This window comes from Brienomyrus brachyistius, chromosome 23, assembly GCF_023856365.1.
Source record: "Brienomyrus brachyistius isolate T26 chromosome 23, BBRACH_0.4, whole genome shotgun sequence".
Lineage (NCBI taxonomy): Eukaryota > Metazoa > Chordata > Actinopteri > Osteoglossiformes > Mormyridae > Brienomyrus > Brienomyrus brachyistius.
In genome coordinates, this window is record NC_064555.1 from 308407 (window position 1) to 332565 (window position 24159).

Sequence of the window (24159 nt, forward strand, 5' to 3'; positions counted from 1 at the left end):
CTGTGTAGGGGGCACTTCGAAGGCCGTACCCACGATGGCACCGTTCACAAGTTACACCCGTTGTGTCACGGCGGCCTGTGTAGGGGCACTTCGAAGGCCGTACCCAGGATGGCACCGTTCACAAGTTACACCCGTTGTGTCACAGCGGCCTCTGTAGGGGGCACTTCGAAGGCCGTACCCAGGATGGCACCGTTCACAAGTTACACCCGTTGTGTCACAGCGGCCTGTGTAGGGGCACTTCGAAGGCCGTACCCTCGATGGCACCGTTCACAAGTTACACCCGTTGTGTCACAGCGGCCTGTGTAGAGGGCACTTCGAAGGCCGTACCCAGGATGGCACCGTTCACAAGTTACACCCGTTGTGTCACGGCGGCCTCTGTAGGGGGCACTTCGAAGGCCGTACCCACGATGGCACCGTTCACAAGTTACACCCGTTGTGTCACAGCGGCCTGTGTAGGGGCACTTCGAAGGCCGTACTCACGATGGCACCGTTCACAAGTTACACCCGTTGTGTCACAGCGGCCTGTGTAGGGGGCACTTCGAAGGCCGTACCCTCGATGGCACCGTTCACAAGTTACACCCGTTGTGTCACGGCGGCCTCTGTAGGGGGCACTTCGAAGGCCGTACCCTCGATGGCACCGTTCACAAGTTACACCCGTTGTGTCACAGCGGCCTGTGTAGGGGCACTTCGAAGGCCATACCCAGGATGGCACCGTTCACAAGTTACACCCGTTGTGTCACGGCGGCCTGTGTAGGGGGCACTTCGAAGGCCGTACCCACGATGGCACCGTTCACAAGTTACACCCGTTGTGTCACAGCGGCCTGTGTAGGGGACACTTCGAAGGCCGTACCCACGATGGCTCTCATACTTCCTCATGTTCCATCACGTTCATGGGTTCAGGGTTCAGTTTTAGGACCACTACTGTTCCTAATTTACTTCAATGATATTGACACCAAAACATACAGTAAACCAAATTACCGGACGACACCAAGGTGGGTGGTGTAGCAGATACTGATCTAGCAACACAAAGGCTACAATGGGATCTGGATTTAATTAGCGACTGGGCTGATCCTTGGTAGATAAAATTCAACATAGATAAATGTAAGGTAATCCATGCAGGGAGCAGAAATATAAAGTATAGATATTTTATGGGTTCCACTGAAATAAAGGTAGCTGATTATGAGAAAGACCTCAGTGTGCATGTTGATGCTTCCATGTCCCACTCTCACCAGTGTGGGGAAGCAATAAAAAAGGCCAATAGGATGTTGGGTTACATCTCTAGGTGTGTGGAGTTTAAGTCAAGGGAGGTGATGCTAAGATTATATAATTCCTTGGTAAGACCCCACCTAGAATTTTTTGTGCAGGTTTGGTCACCATACCTTAAGAAGGACATTGCTGCCTTGGAAAAGGTGCAATGTAGGGTGACGAGAATGATTCCTGGTCTTAGAGGAATGTCTTATGAGGAGAGGTTAGCTGAGCTGAATCTGTTTGGCCTCGAGCAAAGGAGACTAAGGGGGGACATGATCGAGGTATATAAGATTCTAACAGGTCTGGATGCTGTTCAGTCAAATATTAGTTTAAATACTAAAACTCGTGGCCATAAGTGGAATTTAGCGGGAGAACATTTTAAAACGAATTTGAGGAAGCACTTCTTTACTTAGCATGTAGTTAGAGTATGGAATAGTCTTCCTGCTAGTGTAGCACAAGCTAAAACCCGGGGTTCCTTTAAATCAGAGGTAGAAAAGGTTTTAACAACTCTGAGCTATTAGCTAAGTTCTCCCCAAACGAGCTTGACGGGCCGAATGGCCTCCTGTCATTTGTAAATTTCTTATGTTCTTATGTTCATTTATATTATCAGTAAGGGAGGGGCTGGGGGGTGCTATAGCTACCCCTATGATAACCTTAGCACTTCTCAAGAAATTTCTGTGGTTTATTTAGAATATTTTTAATGTGTGAATACTATAATTTAATATCTCACCTTGGGTTTAACATCGATTGTCATTGTCAGTGTCCTGAAGCAGATAGGGCCTATGCTCGTGTGTTTGCGTACGTGTGCTGAGGGTGGTGCAGTAGGAAATAAACCGTGGCCGCCGGTACATTAAGGGGAGACCCTGAATTTCAGGACAGCCTCACCGACATGTCAAGCAACCCCATCGCACCGGCAAAGGAAAATCTCTGGCCCCTGTTCATTATGGCGTCCTTAAAACAGGGAAATCTAACATAAAACACAAATAAAGGTATTTTTTATAATTAATGCTGCCAATGAAACCTCTTTCATTGCATGCGAGTATATATTCATGGATCAAACAGACAAAACTCCTTGCCAGACCAACACATCAAACATCATATGCCTTTTTCACCAAGACGATAGTACTAAAGTGTTTAATACGACATGGAATCCATAAGAGCACCTGGAATCAAACCAGGGTTCGCCCCTCCGTCATACTTTACCAGATATCTGTCAGTCCATCTTGAAAGTCTTGACTGGCAACTGACAAGAGGAAATATTTGAGATGCTGGTGCCTTTGCCCTGTCTCCATGCATTGCATTGCTAAAGGTTGAAACACTTATCAGAGGGTTTTGAGCAGAAGCAGCTGAGAAATGTCATCTGTCCTGAATTATAAGGAAAATTCCTAAAAATGCACATCATTCAACACATTCTTGGTCAGCACAAATAATTATAGTTTTCTGGCATTTGGAAAAACTACTGATGTTGTAGAAGTTCTGGAATTTTTTTATTTTAACTCTGCTGTGTATGGTGATGATGATTGCTGTTGTTGTGGTTGTTGTACTAGAAATAGGTATTAGTTTCTGCTAAAGGCATATAAATGCATGTTGAATTCACTTGGTGGGTGTAAAACATACATGCGCCCTTAATGACATAATTCAGTTTCATTAATGAGCTCTAACTTGTGTGTGCATATGTAAGGAGTGGCATCCTGCATGCTCCCCTGACATGGGGCCGATTGTCTTCTTAGCTGAATATATCTTGACGTTTTTTTTAAAAATCCAAAAAGTTCCAAAAAGCAAAACGTGAATTTGCTGTGTGCCGAGCACTAAGCTGCATCCATGCGACGGCTGCATCTGCACTCAACATGTACAGACTTTATTTTCTTGTCCTTATTCTCTAAACAATACAATAGAACAACTATTTACACAGCATTAACATTGTTTTGAGTATTCTAAGAAATCTAGACATGATTATTACTTGTAACTATTGTGCCATTTTATATAATGGAGCTGCGCACCTACAGATTTTGAGGTCCTGGATCCAATCCCCCGTGGGCACCAAGGATGACTCTAATAGGGTTATAAATACTACATAACGTCATCCTCTCGGGTTCACTAAGGAGATCCTTTGCTGTAACAGAGTACGGGGGATTCTTGGGAAATGCCTGTGGTATTTGAAAGAGGTGTGGTGAGCAGGTAAAGTAGGTGAATCATTATTACCCCTCTGGTCTTGCACACACACACACACACACACACACCCTATGCATATGATGTTCCTGCGTAACAGGAAGGTTGCACATTCACGTCATGCAGCATTACAGTCGCACATGACTACAGGTGCAACAAAAAAACACTGACGTGAGGTACATCCGCAGACAAGTACATTGTTGGGTGGTTTCCAAGCATCTTTTGTTTATCCACGTCAAAGCAGGGCTCTGGTTATTATATGCTACATTCAAATTCAGTACAACAAATGCAACAGAACTGAATCATTTATCCATCTAATTTCCATAACCTCTTATCTAGCATCTCTTAGGGGTGGCATGGTGCAGTGGTTAGCACTGCTTCCTCACACCTCTGGGACCCGGGTTCGAGTCTCTGCCTGGGTTGCATGTCGTCGTGGGGTTTCTCCAGGTACTCCGGTGTCCCCCCACAGCCCAAGGACATGCTGAGGCTTCTTGGAGTTACTAAATTGTGCATGTGTGAGTGTGCCCTGTGAGGGGCTGCCCCCCCCACACTGGGTTGTTCTCCACCTCATGACCCTACCTTCCAGGATAGGCTCCAGACCCCCTGTGACCCAGAAGGATAAAGTGGTTTGGAAAATGGATGGATGGTATATGTCAGCTAACAGCCTGTGTGGGTTTTTTTTACTCCTTATCGTTGCTTCTCTTAATGCCACAGCCGGGAGTGTCTAGAATCTTCCAGCTATAATGCCATCCTATACGTCAGCTACAGCACACAAGGACAGCTGCATGACTCTCACTCAAGCTGTTTAAACAGAAAACAAAGGAGTGATCTGGAGTTGTCATGAAACATATTGACACACTTCCCTGCAGCAAAGGCCTTTCCAAACCAGTTCTGAATTCCGGGTGAAAAAAGCTCTGAGTCATAAAGCACACCACGCCCAGACGTACTCGCATGTGTCTGCTATTGTCCAGGAATCCACACCCCGGCTGCTTTGTGGTAACATGTACGTCTTCCGTCTCAAATGACCGGTAAAAAATAAATACAAACAAGGCAATGCTCAGATGAAGAACCACTCCAGGAAGATCAATTTTCTAACAAAGGAACATTTACGTGGCATATGAGCAAGAGTAGTCTGCCATTTATACTTATATACTTACACACGCAACTCTCCATCTATGCATTAGCAGATTTGGTTAAAACTACAGACAACCACAATCCAGAAAGGAGGCCCATTGTCATGCTGTGCTGTAAATTAACATTACTTATATAGGAAAGTTCATGTAGCCAGTGGTCTTATTCAGGAGTGCTGGTCTAAATCAATTTCATTATACTAAAAGCACAGATCTAAATGTAACTAATATTCATTAACATATACAACGAGAAGCAGCTATCATTACGCATACTGTACAATCACTTTTATACAAAGTAAGATATAATAGTGGGAGCTGAATTAACCACTCCCTGAAGCATTCGGGGTTAAAGGCGTTCCCCAAGAGCCCAATTGTGAAATTACTTGGCCCGCCGCAGGATTTGAACTGGCAATCTTGTGATTACAGACAGAAGACCAAGCCGCCACACCACACAGAGAGAAATGACAAAGGCGCAATGCTAACAATATGCTAACGCATTGATAACGTGTTTGACTATTTTCTAATGCAATGGTTGTTTAATACTACTACTTTGGAGGTGGGAGGAGCTGACAATTCACAATTTCACATCACCCATGTGTAATCATCCATTTAAACAAACTTTCCACATCCATCCATTAAATCAATGATATTTTGTGTAGAAATAACTCCTTATTATGGTGGCAACATCCCGCATGATGTCATTGTGTAATTCCCCCTCCCACTCAGTCCTGAATATCTTGAATGGCAAGTAATTCTCTGAGTATGCAGGTATTTGGGGTGCCGGTAACTTGCTTGTCTCAATGAATTGCATTGCTACTATGGGGTAAACATTCATAGAAATAAGAGAAGCAGAAGCGAGTGAGAATGTGATCTGTCCTGAACTACCAGGGACAGCATGTGAGGATGCACCCCATTCATCGCATTCTGAGTGCTCTGGTATTTAGCTATTAAAGGTTGCTCTCACTTCACCGCAAGATATTGTGTATTACTTCTGACCTTTCAAAACGTCTGTCCTGTGTGTTTGATGTGATTTTGGCATCGTATTGAATCGACTTTGACTTTATCTCTGTGCTCCTGTTTTCCGTTTTCCCTCTTGAGGTTCATATTTGGTGGAAATGATGGAAACCTTGTATTTTGTTTTAAAAACAAAAAGCATTAACTTACAAAGCTAACAAAATATACCAACACAGCAATATGTACACTGAACTAAAATCTAATGAATTTCTATCACTTGGAAATGACACAGAATAAACATATTTTCTACTTCACCTGTATATTGGTTTAATTTCAGAACACACCACTTAAAACTGCCTCTATTTAAATCATGAGCTCATTTTTTTCCCATATTCACTAAGTATTCAAACCAATAAAAAAGTAAAGTAAGTAATGTCCAAAAGGGCCAGAGCGGGCTCTTCTTGCCGAGGAGCCATTGTGTCTTGTATCATTGTATCACATTGTGTCTTGTATCATTGTATTACATTGTGTCTTGTATCATTGTCATTGTAATAGAAACTGTAATCTCTTAGAGATTTTTTGTGGCCAACAGGGGTGTCACTAGAGCTGTTTCAGGGAAGCTACAGCCCCCCTAAAATGTTCTTTAGCCTTCCCCAATAAATGTATACTAGTTAGTTTAAATAGTGCGTTCTCATTCATTTTCATTAAAATCAGATCTAGTGAATGCTGAGACTGCCTCGTGCCCATTGCTTCCAGGATAGGCTCCGGATCCCCCGCGACCCAGTAGGACAAGCGGTTTGGAAAATGGATGGATGGATGAATGCTGAGATGCCCTTTTCATAAATCTGAATTTAAGAAAGTAGAATTAAAATGGAATTGAAAAGAATTGGAATAGAAAAGAAATTCATAATTGTAGTGTAGCTGCAGCTTTTAACAATACAGCTTAATATTTCAATATGTATTACACGTAAACAACATATGTTGTGTCATTGTTATAAAATTTCATGTCATTGAAAATGAAATAATGCAACATTTGAAATGTCACCAATACAATAAATTATTCAGCTCTCATTTTGTGTACCACGGTGGATCTTCGCATAGAAAACGTTGTGCGTCTTCCCCCAAAACCAAGCAGCAGCAATAACAACTGCAGTGGCCGTCCAGTGAAACTTCCCACAATGTCTTTCAGATGTTAATTGGTCCCTCACCAGCCAACACTTCACACGGCATCATAGCATACGTGTCAGCCATGTTTGGCAGAGTATGCCGACTTTTCGGCCTACTGTAAAGGAAACCGAACGAGCTTCCCTGAACAGGTACGACTTAACTAGAAATATGTCGCTACACCAGCTTCTTCTGCACCTGCTGAGAGAATCATAACCAGGAAATGTTTTCAGGCCGGAACACTGCAATCTAAATGATCAAGGATTTGAAGATCTTTGGCTAACTTGACACAACATTAAACAATGAGTTATGTGTATTGGAACACTGCATAACTGCATTCGCCGAGATCAACTAGCGCAAATATGTTGCTACACCAGCTTTTCTCCACAGAGAATCTGAAGCAGGAAATATTTCCAGGCAAGAACATTGCAATCAAAATGATAAACCCTGCTGGCATAGAGGCAAGGATGAACTGAAAAAGAAACCTTATTGTAATACACCTATTAAAACAAATAGCAGGAACTATGTGAAATAAAGTCATTATTTTTTGTCATGTATTCTTTCAAAGAAAAAAACTGTTAATCAGCAAACAATGAAAAGTGTGATAATTTGACAGTTGGCTCTAGGCCTGTAGCAAGGCGAGGTTACATTATAACATAGAAATAACCACATCGGCATGCTGCCTATCTGACAAACCACACACACTCAGAAGCAAAGCTACTGCAGACTCTTCAAAAACATTAATACACATAAACAGGTAACAAGCAAAAACAATAAAAATATCCCTATTGTCCAAAGGTTTGGACACGTGCATGAATCGTGCATGAATCTTGCATGAGCCCTGAGAAGGGTTGGCCCCCCCATCCGGGGTTCTTTAATACCTTGTGCCCATGGCTTCCCAGCTGGGCTGTGGACCCCCATGAGAATGTATAGGACAAGTAGGCGTAGAAGATGGTTGGATGGATGGATGAATGGATGGATGAATGGATGGAGAAGGACCTAGAGGGCTAAGCCAGAGGTAAAGCAAATGTAAACCGATAGAATATACTTTCTCTTACGATCATGTAAATCTAAAGTAAATCTGACCAACTCATGCATAAACTTAACATGTAATAATAATAATGATAATAATAATAATAATAACAATAATAATACTTCCATTTCGCGGCCCTAAAGTCAGTCTTTACAAAGTAACTGGGTCAGAAACCAAAGTGTTACTTTACATTCAAAATCTTCTCAGAATGTGCGCAGTTCCTAAGAGCTCCATCTTCTGTAGCTCCTTAGCGCAAGGCGTCCTGGGGAGAAGCCCCAGGTCACTGATTCCCTTCCTTTGGGGTCCCAGGGCTCCACTGACAACTGGCACTATGGTTGTTTTTGTCGCCCACATTCAATTTGTTTCTATCGCCAGCTCTCTGTATTTGCCAACCTTCTTGATTATTTTTATTAGAAGTTTATTATTAATATTATTATTATTATGGTTGCTGTTGCTTTATTTTTTGTGTTTTCATTATTTTACTATTACTATGTACTATTTTACTCATTTATTTTCTTTATATATTTGTGTTATACTATTGGAAGCTTTCAGAAAACCCATATCATCACTTGCGTCAGCCCCTTTCTGCCCGTGTCTGTGATCAGCAGGTCATCAGTTCAAATCTTAAACATGACCTTTAACCCTCAAGTGTTTCAGGGACTAGCTGACCGTGCTTCCTCAAAAAAAAGTATATATATACACTGTATATATATATAAATATGTATATACACACATACACAAACACACACGCAGCCATGGAAAAAATTAAGAGACCACAGCACTATTTTTTGTCTCACTCATTTCTCAGTTTATTGGGTCTGTGAATATATACAGACGCTCCTCTACTTACGAATGAGATACGTTTAAAACGACCGTTCGGAACTTGAAATGTTCGTAAGTCATTATTCAGTGTTTTTTAAAGGGTATATGCAAGTACAAAGAACTAGGATGTTGGGAGTACGCACGCTACGCTGCTGCGCGGCGGGAGTAGCGGCCAGAAATAGTACTAGGCGGAATTGGCACACGGAAAAAAAATTTGATATTGCAGACAGGAAACGGCCCAAGGAACACAATTTGGACTTACAGTCCTCTTCGTTCGTATGTCTAAAAGTTTGTAAGTTGACAGTTTGTAAGTAGAAGAGTGTCTATACTATATTGCCAAAAGTATTGGGACACCCCTCCAAATCATTGAATCACTTTTATAGGCACAGGTGTATAAAATCAAGCACCTAGGCATGCAGACTGCTTCTACAAACATTTGCGAAGAAATGGGTCATTCTCAGGAGCTCAGGCATGGTGCTGTGATAGGATGCGACCTGTGCAATATATCCATTCGTGAAATTTCCTTGCTACTAAATATTCCATGGTCAACTATTAGTGGTGTTATAACAATTGGGAACAACAGCAGTGGTAGGTCGTGTAAAATTACAGAGCAGGACAACACATGCTGAGGCGCACAGTGTGCAGAAGTCACCAACTGTCCGCAGAGCCAATAGCTACAGACCTCCAAACTTCATGTGCCCTTCAGATTAGCTCATGAACAGTGCATAGAGAACTTCATGGAATCGGATTCCATGGCCGAGCAGCTGCATCCAAGCCTTACATCACCAAGTGCGATGCGAAGCCTCAGATGTAGTGGTGTGCAGCACGCCACCACTGGACTCTAGAATAATGGAGACGTGTTCTCTGGAGTGACGAATCACGCTTCTCTGTCTGGCAAACCGATGGATGAGTCTGGGTTTGGCGGTTGCCAGGACACTGTCTATTCACTGTTGCCTGATTGCATTGTGCCAATTGTAAAGTTTGGTGGAGAGGGGATTATGGTGTGGAGTTGGGCTTGGCTCCTTAGTTCCAGTCAAAGGAACTCTTAATACTGCAGTATTCAAGCCATTTTGGACAATTTAATGCTTCCAACTTTGTGGGAACAGTTTGGGGATGGCCCCTTCCAGCATGACTGTGCACCAGTGCATAAAGCAAGGTCCATAAGCACATGGATGAGTGAGTCTGGTGTGAAGGAACTTGACTGGGCTGCACAGAGTCCTGACCTCAACCCCATCAAACACCTTTGGGATGAATTAGATTGGAGACTGAGAGCCAGGCCTTCTGCTCCATCATCAGTGCTTGACCTCACACATGCTTTCCTGGAAAAATGGTTCCAGGAGAGAAGAGCTGAAGCTGTCATTGCTGCAAAGGGTGGGCCAACTTCATATTAAAGCCTATGTGATTGAAACATAGATGGATGCTGGTGCCACCTACTGGACATTGTGACATACAACTATTCTACAGATTTTGCCATTTGCTACAGAACAGCAATACCTAGAAAACAAGAACTTCAAGTACATTACATGTCTTTACATGTCTGTAATACATATATACAGTTACACCCAATTAATTGATAAAATTCTTGTGTGGTTAAAACCCTTAATGCCTTTGTTATGAGGAATATTACAGCAGGTTCTTCTGCCCCCTTCAGGTTTTACAGTGTATATAGCCTTCGGCACACAATAAATTATTACTGTTCTGCAGCTCTCACACGTTATTAAAAATATTAATATAAACTGTATGGGCAGGGCGGGCCTAGGAATTCTAGGGCCCCCACCCAGTTTCACGTACCTTTATTTAATCAAGGGCCACTGTCAAGTGCTGCCTCCCCTGAATCTACCAGGGTATCCATGCCCCTCTCATGACCCCGATTTTGGAAAAATGCAGTGAAAGACTAACACCAAGGCCAAAGAAACAACAACGAACAGCTGGAACTATCTTTTCAGCGGCAAAGCACTGGAGGCCTCCTGCTTATGTACATATTAGTGACACACTCCAGCTGATGCAGTAATTGCTTAGAAATTTACACAACAGGAGCAGATGGCTGCATCTACGCTGCTTTTGTGCCGACCCGATACAGAGAGCCATTTTCAACGTGAAGTGCTTGAAGTAGCTGGTGAAGGCAGTGGACTCAAAACCCTGCATTTCCTGGTTTGCTTTCCAGGTAATCATCTGCCCAATGAAGATGGCTGCCGCAGAGCTCTTATCCTGGAAGCATTCCTTACCTGGGCACGCAGGTGTAGGTGGAGTCACACTGGTGTGGGCAGGGCCCTACAGGTGTAGGCGGGGTCATACAGGTGTAGGTGGAGTCACACTGTTGTGGGTGGGGCCACACAGATACACTACCTCGCCTCACATTGTGGACAGGTTCTGGGTTCTTCTCCCAAATGACACAAACACCTACTGTAAACACTCCACCCTTTGCCCAAACAAAATGCAGGTTGGTTAAACCTAGTATATTTGTTTGTCACAGTAGAAATAACTTGTGAAACACACCACAACATTGCAGTAACGATTCAGTAGGGTCTCCGTTCCTAATTTGATTGCATGAATGACATTACAAAGGCTTCTTATGAAACAACACAGAAGAAATTAACCCTATGTATTTTTTAGATTTATTAACATTTTTGTAATATGTCACAGTATCCAATCTCATCTCCTTTATTGAAAAACCTTTTGCCAGTTAGCTCTTGGAGATGTCATCAACACAGAGGTTCACTTATTTTTTCCTGCACTAAGGATGTTTACTCAATTGCTCAATAAGGATGTGAAGAGTGCAACTGTTTATGTGTTACTAGTTTAGCTGGGTTGTGTTTGTCTATTAGATGGAGATCACACCACATTTTATTAGTAATCAAAGTAGTCACTGTAATTGCAAATGGTTCACATACTGTTTCTTGCAACCGTATCAGGGTCACTCACCCATAATTTCAGTGAGCAACAGTCTGAAAAAGTCAGGCATTTATTCAGCTACTTCACCGATTTTTATGAAGTGTGACCGATTTAGTAAATGCTATTTTGAGGGAATTTTAAACTGAGGAAAATGGGAGAGGGAGCAGTCTGTTCTTTTGACACTGGTGACAGGATGATGAAAGAATGATGTAGTGAGTATAGTTTGGCAACAGTGGGTTGCACAAACCATTCAGGAAACTGACTTTTGACTGTAGTTATTGCTTCAGTTCTCTGCTATAGTGTTTGTCAAACTGGTCCTCAGGGATTCCCAGACAGTTCACATTTTATACATTTTCAAAAAACGTGGACTGTGTGGTAGGGAGCTGGGAGGGAGCAAAAACATGGACTGTGTGGTAGGGAGCTGGGAGGGAGCAAAAACATGGACTGTGTGGTAGGGAGCTGGGAGGGAGCAAAAACATGGACTGTGTGGTAGGGAGCTGGGAGGGAGCAAAAACATGGACTGTGTGGTAGGGAGCTTGGAGGGAGCAAAAACATGGACTGTGTGGTAGGGAGCTGGGAGGGAGCAAAAACATGGACTGTGTGGTAGGGAGCTGGGAGGGAGCAAAAACATGGACTGTGTGGTAGGAAGCTGGGAGGGAGCAAAAACATGGACCATCTGAGGGTGCCCAAGGACCAGACTGTGAAACACTGCTTCTATCACACCATAATGGGCATCTGCTAAACTGTCCTCTGATAACATGCTGCTTGGTGCAACATTTCAGTCCTGTGTTAATCAAAGCCTGTCATGCTTTGCGCCTTAAGGTGCTGCATGAAAGACCAGCTTGTGGGCACTGCAAGGACACCCATTAGGGATGAAGAAGAAGGAAGTGAAATTTATGTGTTTGTATGATATTACATGCAGGAGTAGCCATTGCACTCTGTAGGTCTGTAATATTTCACGTTTGCCTACAAAAATTTCACTTTGTGGAAACTTGGTACTGTGTGTAATGAATGCCAGGCTGAATGTCAAATGAAGCACGTGAACATCAGCGTTCAAGTGCGATCATGTTGCCAGGGCAAGACCTGTCATAAACATCAAGCAAAATTCTAATAGAACAACAAACATGAACCAAGTTCTAGCCAACAGCCCCGCCCCCAGTACCATTAGCAAGACAGATGTCTGTTCAGTGCCAGGTAAGCATCTCCCACGTAGAAGCTGCCGTGCAGGTTCTCCGGTACCTGGACCAACTCCAGCTTCTCTATCCTCCAGATCTGGAGGCCAGGTGCCTTGCCGGCCTTCTCGAACTCCTGGTGGTGCAGCACCATGGCGCAAGCCGAGCGTCGGTGAGGAGAGCGTGAGGGACGCAGTGCGCGCTGCTGTTCCCTGGGAGGACTGAGTCAGTAGCGGCAGTGTGCGGCGTTTTTCAAACGGGGAGACGTGCAGTGGGTGTGCCCTGCAGCCGCCAAAGTACACACACACACACTCCCCCCCCCCACTCTCTCTCTCTCTCTCTCACACACGCCCACAAACACTCACATGTACACAGACACACATATAGGCAAAGCACTTAGCAAGAATTACTTATGAAAATGTCCAGCTGTATGCCAGGGTAAAATATATATATAGTGTCAATGGTTAGGGGTGCGCACTTGTAATTGAAAGATTGCAGGTTTGAATCCCGAACCAGCAAGGGACCACTGAGGTACCCTGAGCAAGGTACTGCCGCCAAGCACTGAATTAGCTGCCCCCTGCTATGTCACATTGTCACATATGGGTTAAATGCAGAGAACACATTTTGTTGCTGTTGTTGTGGCGTGTCAACAATGACAATTATATGCTTTCCTGCATTGAGTGGGTTTTCTCCCACAATTCAAAAATATGTGCCTGGTGTCTTTAAATTGCCCATCGTGTGTGATTGTGGGTGTGTGCCCTGCTCTGGACTAGTATCCAATCCTGGGTGGTCCATGCCTTCTTCTCTGGGATGGTCTGCAGAGTCTGTGTGACCCTCTACTGAACTAGTGATGTTTTTAGGCTGAAAGGACCAGACAGAGGGGGCGGCATGGTGGTGCAGTGGTTAGCACTGTTGCCTCACACCTCTGGGACCCGGGTTCGAGTCTCCGGAGTTTGCATGTTCTCCCCATGGGTTGTTCCCTGCCTCGTGCCCATTGCTTCCGGGATAAGCTCTGGACCCCCCGTGACCCAGTAGGATAAGCAGTTTGGGAAATGGATGGATGGACCAGACAGAGATCAAAAACTGGATTAGTTTGACTAGGCAGGGGGATGGAATGGGATTTTGGGGAATTACACATTTAGTTTAGTTGGCATTAGTTAATTCTCCAGGTGCGGTTTTGGAAGTGATATGGTGGTATCAAATTCATCTCCAAGGTCCAGGCAAACCCTTGATATGTATTAAAAAATTTACATTTTCCATCTAAATAATGGAGTTGACTCTACAGCCCAGGAAAAAAATTAAGAGACCATAGCAACATTTTTAGTTTCACTCATTTTATGGCTATATACATTTTTGGTAAATGCCAACCTGGCTCTTCCCTGCTTCTCATTGATCAAGGGCTTCTTCCTTGCTTTATAGGACTTTGGTCCTGCTTCTAGTAGCCTGTCATGAACTATCCTATAAGTGCACTTCATACCATTTAATGTTTCCCGTTCTTTTTGAAAGTCACTTGATGTCATCCTCTGCTTTATGAGGAACTGACAAGTTGACTGTCACAAAAGTCGCTTCTGCCCTCTACCTGGCTGGTTTCTGATCGTTCCCAATGTCTCCTGCTTCACTTTGTTCTTCGTCTTAGAAACTTTGAGCCTGGAAGCAGCCTGCAGCTCAGCGTAGCCTTATGCCAGCAGAGACAGGATTAAACCAAGATTTAAAGAGGCAGATTTTTTGAAAAATGTGGAGTGGTCTCAATTTTTTAAAGAGCTGTATGTGACAACTGCTCCTAAGCTGTTATTTTAATGAGGTAAACATTATATCTGGCATCCACCTGTTGACTATCAGATTTTTGCTGTGGTAGTAAAGGATGTGTAGCCTAATCTGGGGCCTTCCCATGTCATCCACTTCCACAACTATCTATCATCTACAAGGTCACAATGATCCTGGAACCTCTCTGAGACAATGGGACACCCGGCAGAGGAAATCCTGGCGGAGACCCCAGATCTCAGGGGACACATACACACACCCATTCATATACAAGGGGCATCTTACGGACTGCAACTGCTCACATATCCACCGTTTCATTTTCAATTAATTTTGGATAAAATTGGCAGTTCAGGAACAAAATAATCCAACAACTATAAATCACATAGCCTCGCGTTAAGTTGCACCCAGAGGTTTTCGCAGGCAGAGCGCAACTTGTTGCTTAATTCCGCCTTGCAGCCATTCTCTTCAGAAGGCGAACCGAAGAACTTTAATGCCCCGTTTTGCCTGTTTCGGTTCATTCTCTGTACCCTTTCCTCCCCCTCGTTTGTTTGTCTTGTTTCTTTGCTTTATTTTCGCTCTCACGGACATGTCGGTCGGCCGTGGCGGAGCTTCGCCTCGCACCACCAGGAAATGGGGGGCGGACTGAGGGAGGCAGATCTGCTTTAGGCGTGTGCTACAAGTTTCACTGGAGTGGGGGGGCAACCACGGACACTTTTCAAAAGATTTATTTAAAAGTACCCAGGTACTGCAGTTTGAACGGCTTCACACTTTTTTTTGAGCCACAGACGGCGCCCTAATTGCTTGTCAAAGTTACTGGATTAAGAAGAAAAACAAAAAACCGGCGGCTGCACGTCGACATAGCGGAAGAGCAGTTTTATTTCAAGCGGTGCGTTTTATACGGTAAGGTTTTCATTACTACTCAATTAATAAAACCGACCAGTAAATATTCCTGCAGACGTTTTTATAGATGTATATATACTTAAACTCTCTGTGCAGTCTGTACACCCTATCTCCCTATTTTTTTTATTATTATTAAAGAAGACTTAAAGTGAGGATGACTGACGAAGCCCAGCCACAAGTTGAACTTTTCGTCAAGGTAAGAGCTGCAGAAATGTGTCTTATCGGCGCCGGAGGCCGTTTAATCCCGTCAGGCCCACATTCGCGGCTTTAAAAGCACTCGGTTAGTCATTAATCACGGAGTTCGCTGCCGCTAATGGGTGTCCTGATAGCTTATCGCCGGGGCGCGATCCGCCAGCGCAGGATCCGCTTTTTCTGTTCGGTTAGATCCCAGAAAACTTTAAATATAGTATAAATGTGCGCTGCCTAATGTGACTGCGTCTCCGGGGAGCGAAGCGGCGGCTTCCTCGGGCGCCGAAAGGCCTCTTGCCTCTTCACAGCTTACTAGCTTAGGGCGTTGGAGGAAACACCGACCATACTTATACATTCTTTTTCCTCAAATGGGCTTTCATAAGGATAGCTCTGTATGGGAAACTGGAACCAACTTTCCTCCTTTTTAGTATGAAAGATGCTGTTATTAATTTCGAAATGCCCCCCCGTTTCCTGTGTTCCAATCTGCTTTTCTAACCACCTGCCGTCGCCTTGACGGGGGGCCGTAACCGGAGCTATAGAGGCAGCGCGCTTATAAACCAGACGAGTAACCTTTCATTTTGTGCCGTGTTACGCCCTGGTTATGTTAGAGACGGGGCTGATCGGCGGACAGGGGGGTCCCGTCCCGCCCGGCGCTGCGTGCCTGTGCCGCCATTGCGCGAACCGTTATGTCGGCGGCTGACGGTCTGTCTTTATAGTGCCAACTTTCTCATTGAATGAAAGCTGCCTGTTGTTTTACAGTCTCGTGTTGGCCTGTTAATTATTGCTGTTATTAAAACTCCTGTGGAAGTTTTTTTTTTATTGAAGTCACTGCACCATGGTTTCTAACTCTCCTGCATCTGACGCGACACTCAGGATTTCTGACTCACGCATTATTCCATTATAAACCTAAAATTAGCAACAGCAGAAGCGTTGGGGTAGTTTGCAAACCCTAGGGAATGAATGTGTGTGTGTGTTATATATATATATATATATATATATATTATATAAAATGTGCGTTTGTGTGTGTGTGTGTGCAGACGTGTCTCAAATTGGAATTCTCACTCCGTTTAGCTGACCAAAGTTTGCAACCCTGCTGAAGTTTCTCAATCTCTTATGTGGTTGAATAATAATTGCAGAGAAGCGCCGGTGGCGCTTGACAAAGGTTGGTGAATGATGAGTCAATTGTCAGTCCAGCATTCCGGTTTGAATTGAGAAAACTGAGACTCAGCAGTCAGAGTGAGTGGCGTGATTTGAGGTATTAAGCAGATCCACACCTGCCTCCATGCTCACTGGGTCGTGTAACCGAGTTTCCCTGCGGTCGCATTTCAGGCGGGCTGCGATGGCCAGAGCATCGGCAACTGCCCTTTTTCGCAGCGGCTCTTCATGGTGCTGTGGCTGAAGGGCGTCACCTTCAACGTCACCACGGTGGACATGAAGAGGTCTGTCTCTTCTGGCTACCCTGCTTTGCAGTTTTCGGTAAAAAACAAAAAAGGCAGGTGTATGTGACGCTAGGGTAGTACGTATTCAGTGTGCATTTGCAGATTCATGTCAGATGTGTCAAGCTATAAAGGCATGTAGGATTAGTAAACACACAGTTTGGTATTCTCAATAGACAGGCCTGCACTGAAGGATTCCATTTGCTTTACTACACAAGGACCCAAAGAGGCTAATTTAGCTGAGCGTCGCCTAGACGCTTTACTGTCCAGGCCTATGTGCAGCATATAGCTGGTGACACTGGTGCGGCTGTTTTTTCTGACTTAAAGGCAGCAGTATCATGTATTTGTGACTGTTTACCTTTGTTTAACATCCCGATGACCACAACTGAAGTATTCTTTTAGAAAGTCATTAAAATCAGGTAGAAATGTTTACCATTGGAGAGGTAAGAGCCTCACCTCTGTCTGTCGTTTCCAGAAAACCAGACATTTTGAAGGATCTGGCCCCTGGTGCTCAGCCTCCCTTCTTGCTGCATGGCAGCGAGGTGAAGACGGACACAAATAAGATAGAGGAGTTCCTGGAGGAGAATCTCTGCCCCCCTAAGTAATTATGCCCGTGATTCATCCTCCCCCCTCCATTTCTCCCTTTGCTGGTTCCCTGTGGTGTTTGTAGAATGACTGTCCTGCCAATGCTGTATGAATCCGTTGGCAGATACCCCCGACTGGCCGCTCGGAATCCAGAATCCAACACGGCCGGCATGGACGTCTTCTCCAAGTTCTCAGCCTACATCAAGAACTCCAACCCACAAATGAATGACAGTAAGCTTGTGGAGGGCGTTTCCATTAACCCTGTTCTGTAAATTATTGAGAAGCTAGAGGAAAACTGTTGCTAGGTTTCTTGTGGCTGCATCACTCAGCCATGGTTCTCTATGTTCTTCTGATTGTTTCTGCTTTCTGTCAGATTTGGAGAAGGGGCTATTGAAGGCTCTGAAGAAGCTGGATGACTACCTCAGCTGCCCTCTGCCTGATGAGGTTGATGAGAACAGTGCGGAGGAGACCTCCACCTCCAACCGGCCGTTTCTCGATGGGCAGGAGCTCACGCTGGCTGATTGTAACCTGCTGCCCAAGCTGCACATTGTCAAGGTGCTGGACTTCGTTTACTTTGTCAAAACCTCTTTGCGAAGACATGACTTCGCTTTTGACCGCTCCCTATATCCCCTTCAGGTGGTGTGTCTGAAGTACCGGGGATTCTCCATCCCTCGTTCTCTCACTGCCCTCTGGAGGTACCTGGATGCTGCATACGCTAGGGAGGAGTTCTCTTCCACCTGTCCCAGCGACAGCGAGATCCATTCCGCATATATCTCAGTGGCTAAAGCACTCAAATAGGTTCTGCACCAGCATGTGTACACAACAGAAACACACACGTGCAAACACAAGTACCACATAAAAAAATGAAGTAGAGAATCATAAGGGTATGATAAATAGTTTTGTGATTTGCTATCGCTCCACATCTATTTATTCCATGATTTCAAACTGGGTCACGCACAAACGCGCACACACGCTGAGCAGACCCCTATGCTTTTGGCATCTGACGCAAGCTTTTTGCTGTAAACCTGTCTTTGCTGATCCACATTCTAGGTGTCTAGTATACACGGTCTTGTCTTTCATGGGGCCTGACCTGCCTTGGACAGGGCAGGGGGCTGGGGGGGGAGCATGTGGTCAGGATGCATTTCAGACATGCAGCCAATGGATTGAATTTATATAAAAGAAACATTTCTTAATGGCCACAAAATGATGTAATGGGTTAGTAGGGCGTGGTGTAGGTGCTTTAAATGGACCTGCTTACTCACAGGCTCTTAGTAGCTTCACTTCATTAAGCTTCACTTGCCATGGCTGTATTACAGTATCTGCTGCACATAAGTGCCCATGTTTACTTTGTTCCTTTTGGGTCCAAGAAAAGGTGATTTGGTACTTCTGGTCACAGCAGATTTCTAATGGTTAATCCTCTGCTGCACTCCGACACTGTGAGGTACCTGCAACAGAGCACAACTAGAGTTTGACAAAAATCTCATGTGATGCATCATGGCACAGTCCTGAATTAGTAGGTGGGGTTTTTTCTTTTTAAGCACTGATGTAAGTTTCACTTCCTGGTGAAGTTGCTGAGTGATTCAGCTTCGCTGTTAAGATGAAGTCATTATGAAAATTTGGCTTTTTTCCTTCTCCCCCACTAGTGCAGAAAGACACTGTCCCTTTATGAGGAACTAGTGCGTTATCCCCCCCGAACTGTTAACCAAAAGCACAGGTAGGATATCCTATACATTTTTGTGCAGTAATGGGTCATCCAAACTACTTCTTGTTAATTTGTGGTCTGACATGAGGTATTTGTCACTCTAATTTCTCAGATATTGCTGCGATATTTGTAGTGTTTTTTTCACTTTGGAAGTAACTTGATGGTGGAGATGTTGTGATGTATATTTAGCTTATAATAATACTCTGTCGTTTTTGGGCCAGTGTAGATGCAGGTTTCTGGGGTAACTTTTAGCTCAGCTGTTCAAACCCAGGTGTGAAGACTCCTCAGCCAGTCAGTCCTTTAATTAGTAATCTAATTAGGGAGCTACAGCGAAAGCCTGCATACACAACAGCCTTTTCTGGATAAGATTGGCCACTGCTGATTTTAAGCTTAATTTCCCTTCTCTTCCCCCACAAAAAAAACTTGAAATGGTGGAGCTATAAATAAGTCACCAGCAGGGGGAGCCAAAGACATGCACTTCAAAAATGTAACGCTGCAGTGGAAGAATGCTGAGCAGATCCCTCTTAATCGGTAATGATTATGATGTGGAAAGAGTGTTTAAATATGGCCGGCACACACCAAGTAAAGTGACCGTTCACGGCTGCATGTGGGAAGCTTGTTCTTGACCTCATGGAGTCGCACTTCTCACTGATGCGGAAAATCAACAGCCAAATAAGTGTTGATCTAGAAAAGTGTTTGTAAACTATATCCAAGAAGCCTTATTTTATCATTTATAGATTACTAGGGGCGAAACTCCTCATTGTCTGCTCAGCAGCTAGTCTGCTTCTACATGTTTAGTATTTCATTTAGGCAATTCTGCCTCCTCGATGTAAAATGGTTTAGCTACTAAGGGAGAATTTCCAAGTATAAAATGTCAATGTTCCTTTTCCAGGTTTAGCTGTTTTTGAGCAGGAACAACTTCAGGACTTTTTTCGCCCTTTATTGCACGTACATTTTTATTCCATTTTCACATTCTGGTTCCTTTATCCATCCTCTTTTAACCTTTTTTTTTTTACCCCCCAAAAAAAAAAAACCATTCCAGACCCCAATGCTTTCAGATGGTTTGTTCGTAATTAGTAACTTTTCAGAGACATTAAAAAAAATTGTAAGGGTCAGTACATTTTAGGAATTTATCTGCCAGGCTGATTTATGTACCTGCAGACAATTCAGACAGTGTCAATCTGCTTGAATATAATTGACATTTTCCTGCATCATTTCCTTCACCATGACCCACGTTTCCTTTTCTACTACTAATGTATTTTTGCACCCAGGGATCATTTCTTGCGCTCGCTATCCACCTTATTTGCATATTACCTTTAAAATAGCTTTGCAGTCAATGACGATTGATTTGTAATTTGATTCAGTGTCATTTGCAATGTGTGACTTTGTTTAACCCTGACTAAAGTTTCTTTAACTCAATAAAACACAAAACTGATTTTTCTGAGATTTATTCATCAGCACTTCACAGCACAGCAGAGAGTTAGTTGATGTTAGGTTGATGTGTGTTGATTTTTATAATTTTTATAAGGAAGCTTTTTTTTATCAAGTTTTGTTTTAGTATTTTGTTGTTTTTTTTTTGTTAACCATTAATGTCAACAATGTATTTTCTTCAATGGGGGAGGTCGTGTCCCACGCCTTGCCTTTTCAGACTGGCATGTGCCATTGGTATGTTAAAGTATGTTAAAGGAGCACAAGGACAAGTGTGAGAAGGGGGCTGAAGGCGGCGAGGAATGGGGGGCGTGGCCTGCTGCTGGCGGAGTCGGCGTTGCACAGATCTGCTTCACAGCACACGTTGGTGTAGGTGAAGTTGAGGCCTGAGGCGTACTTCTCGCCAGACAGGCCGCACTGCGAGGTGATGGCACAGCCTTTCTCATACAGCACCACACGTAAGGCCCCTGATGGTGCATGTAAGATCAACAAAGTAGTGAAAAAGGCTTAACCCTAAATTTTACATGGTTCTGTCACAGGCCTGCAAGTTAACATGACAATAGCTCCGTCTGTCTGTACGCAGCTTGCCCTCTGTGCAGCTTAGCCTCCGGTCACCTGACCTCGGGCTGAAAGCCTCTCTTTGTGCCCCAGATTCTCACCTTGTGTGCCGATGGCTATGCTGGACAGGCACTGCTGTCCTCTGGCACAGTCCTGGGTGAACAGGCAGTCAGCTGGTGTGATGGTTGGAAACATGCAGATGTAACAGCTGAGAGGGTCTGAAGAAGAAATCGCGCAAATATACATGCATATGTCAACCTTTAGAAAACGTATATAATGTTGATTTAGACATATGTCAGGCACTTCAGTGTTTTTCAAACTTGTCCTTGGGGACCCCCAGAGAGTCCCTGTTTTTGCTCCCTCCCAGGTCCTAGTAACAAAAATAGGGACTGTATGACAGGGAGCTGGGAAAGAGCAAAAATGTGGACCATCACAGGGTCCCTTAGGGCCGAGTTGAGAAACATTGTATATGTGATCTAATCTGAACAGTTCTGCATTGAAAGAGGATGTGAATGAATGGTACATACATACATACATACGATTATACATACATACATGCAATTATACATACATGCATACGATTATGCATACATACGATTATACATGCATGCGATTATACATACATGCATGCGATTATACATACACACATACGATTATACATACATGCATACATTCATTCATATATACATACATATGATTATACATACATACATACGATTATACAAAAGGAATAATCTAATTCCTGCTCATTCATTTTACCATCTGGTACTCAGTATGAATCTGTTAGCTGTCTGTCCCAGTAACACAGTGCGAGCACAAAGCAATCAGAACCACTTCTCACGGTCTCTCTCGGATGGTAACTGTGTACATACCCACAGGTGGGATATGACCCAGGAGAAGCAGGAGAATCGGCAGGTGAGACATTTCCCCCTTGGTAGTGTAGCATGTAGTGCTGATTGCTCTGTGGTCCAGTTGAGTCTATTCAGTCAGATCGCAGCTGTTTTCCTTCGTCTTGATAGCTGCCGACTGTGCGCCTGACTGGGGTTAAAAACTCTTCTTTCGCTTGGTTAGCATGACAGTTCTTTTACAACAATTGTTTCTGATTCCTATTCTTAGTGCATTTAGCAAACTGCTAGGATATAATCTTTATTCTCAGCTGCGTTTCTCCTCTTCTCCACCCAGGACAGCTGTATGTCAGCCTGATGTCAGCTGACACCTCCCAAACCTTCCTAACTAAATTAAGATTGTAATCATATAAGGCTGAAATTGAATTCCACAATATAAGGACTCAGCTGTTAGTCTACTGATGTGTGCAGGTCTAGTAAAGCATGGAGACATTTCTGTAATATTGGAATAATCTTTGCCTCAGACTAAACGCTGCATTTTTTGGTCTTGTTACTGACATGTCGGGTCACACTCTTGCTGCACTTCTCAAAGCTGGACAGTACCATTTTCACCCTGGCTCGGTGTGTGTGGTTTGGATGTTCTCTCCATGTTGTACAGTTTTTCTCCAGGAACTTTGGTTGGCTCTCGCAGTGTAAGACTTGCAGCTCAACGAATAAACATCTTGAAATTGCCCGAAGTGCGCGATTGTTTGCGATTGTTTCTTGCTCAGAAACATGCTTGCTTCGTACCCATTGCATTCCCCAGCCTTGTGCTGCTGATCAGTCCGGTCTGATAGGCTCCAACCCCGGCCCCCACCTCCGTGATCCTGTATTGGATAAGCTGCTGGAAAACGAACGTTTTCAGGAAGCCTTAAAGTACTTCTTTTGTTCACGAAACAGTGTCAGTATTTAAACCCCCAGAGGCAACAACAGCAGACCACATTATCAGTGGGTGCATTTAAAATCTATAAAAAAAAATCTGATTCTGTTGAGAGGGACAGGAACTACGGGAAGGACTGTCACATGACCTGGAGACTTGTGATGGACGGTGGGAGTTGGGGGAACGGTCAGCTGATGTAAAGAATGCTGCTTCTCCCAGAGAGATGAAGAGGGTAGAGGAGAAGACCCACTGTGTGAAGGGCCCGGTCCCTAGTTTTGACGTTATATATCAGTGTGGTGTACTATCAGGAAAAGGTGTACATTTTAAGATTCATTCATGTTACCAGAGTTGTGCAAAATGTTTGAGTCACTCATAGGCTGTTGTCATTGTCTTGCCTAAAAGTTAAAAGCTACGGGTAAAAGAGCGAACAGAACTGTTGCCCTGATCTGGGAGGGAAAAAGAACACGCACACTACACACATAGGTCCGTTAGTTTGATTGATGGACCATTCAGCCAATCACAGCAAATGTATCAGCGTCAGTGACGAGGAGCGAGAACTGCTCCGCTTCGAAGTTATTTGGCAAAGTACTGTCGTGTTAGATTTGGGAAGAACGGTTTTCAGGTACAAGAAAGTTACATCTGATACAGCGTCACGCTAATTTATCCATCCATCCATTTTCCAAACCGCCTATCCTACTCGGTCGCGGGGCACGCTAATTTAGTAAAGCAAAATTCACAACGTCGTAACGTCAGCATTTTCTACATAATGTAAGCTAGACGAGGTTAATTATCCTTGGTATAGCTCTATGAGTGATGTCGTATAGGAGTCGATTTTAAACACACCACCTCAGCAGTATAAATGGTGTGTATGTGTGTGTATATATATATATATATATATATATATATATATATATATATATATTTGCAATGGATGTGTGTGCTTGTGTGTGTGATAATTTCCAGGAGACTTTAACTTACCCATCCTAGAACCCCCCCCCCCACACACACACACGCAAACTTTTAAAAAGCTTGATACGCCCCTGGTTGCAGATTCTTAAATGTGATTGTAGATGAGGAACTAAGTTTGATTTTTTTTTAGCTAGTTTGCCGGTCCACAGATCACGAAAACTAAAGTCATAAAAAATTGATACAGAAGTATGCAAAATACAAATGCTTTAATAAGCTGATAGCACACAAAAAGGTGAGAAATCCACAGGGTATAGAAACTCCTCATCATTACATTCTCATATGG

At 43.8% G+C, this 24159-nt stretch overlaps 2 protein-coding genes across 3 annotated transcripts; one reads left to right on the forward strand and one right to left on the reverse strand.

Annotated features, from left to right (window-relative positions):
- Positions 1-14774: 14774 nt before the first annotated feature.
- On the forward strand, positions 14775-20592 carry clic1 (chloride intracellular channel 1). Of its 2 annotated transcripts, none has more exons than XM_048993507.1 (7): positions 14775-15245; positions 15387-15441; positions 16764-16873; positions 17346-17471; positions 17580-17686; positions 17829-18010; positions 18092-20592. In XM_048993507.1, exons 2-7 carry the CDS (start codon positions 15400-15402, stop codon positions 18251-18253), a joined length of 729 nt encoding a protein of 242 aa, XP_048849464.1. In that variant the 5' UTR covers positions 14775-15245; positions 15387-15399; the 3' UTR covers positions 18254-20592. The 2 variants fall into 2 exon arrangements, with proteins under 2 accessions (XP_048849464.1, XP_048849463.1); XM_048993506.1 differs by having other exon boundaries at positions 14777-15245; positions 15384-15441.
- Positions 20593-20635: 43 nt separating this feature from the next.
- Positions 20636-23060, reverse strand: LOC125719061 (prostate stem cell antigen-like). The gene is made up of 3 exons (XM_048993508.1): positions 22016-23060; positions 21245-21361; positions 20636-21052 (listed from the first exon to the last, which is right to left on the reverse strand). The coding sequence occupies exons 1-3, from the start codon at positions 22065-22067 to the stop codon at positions 20838-20840; spliced, it is 384 nt and encodes a 127-aa protein (XP_048849465.1). The 5' UTR covers positions 22068-23060; the 3' UTR covers positions 20636-20837.
- Between the last annotated feature and the right edge of the window lie 1099 nt (positions 23061-24159).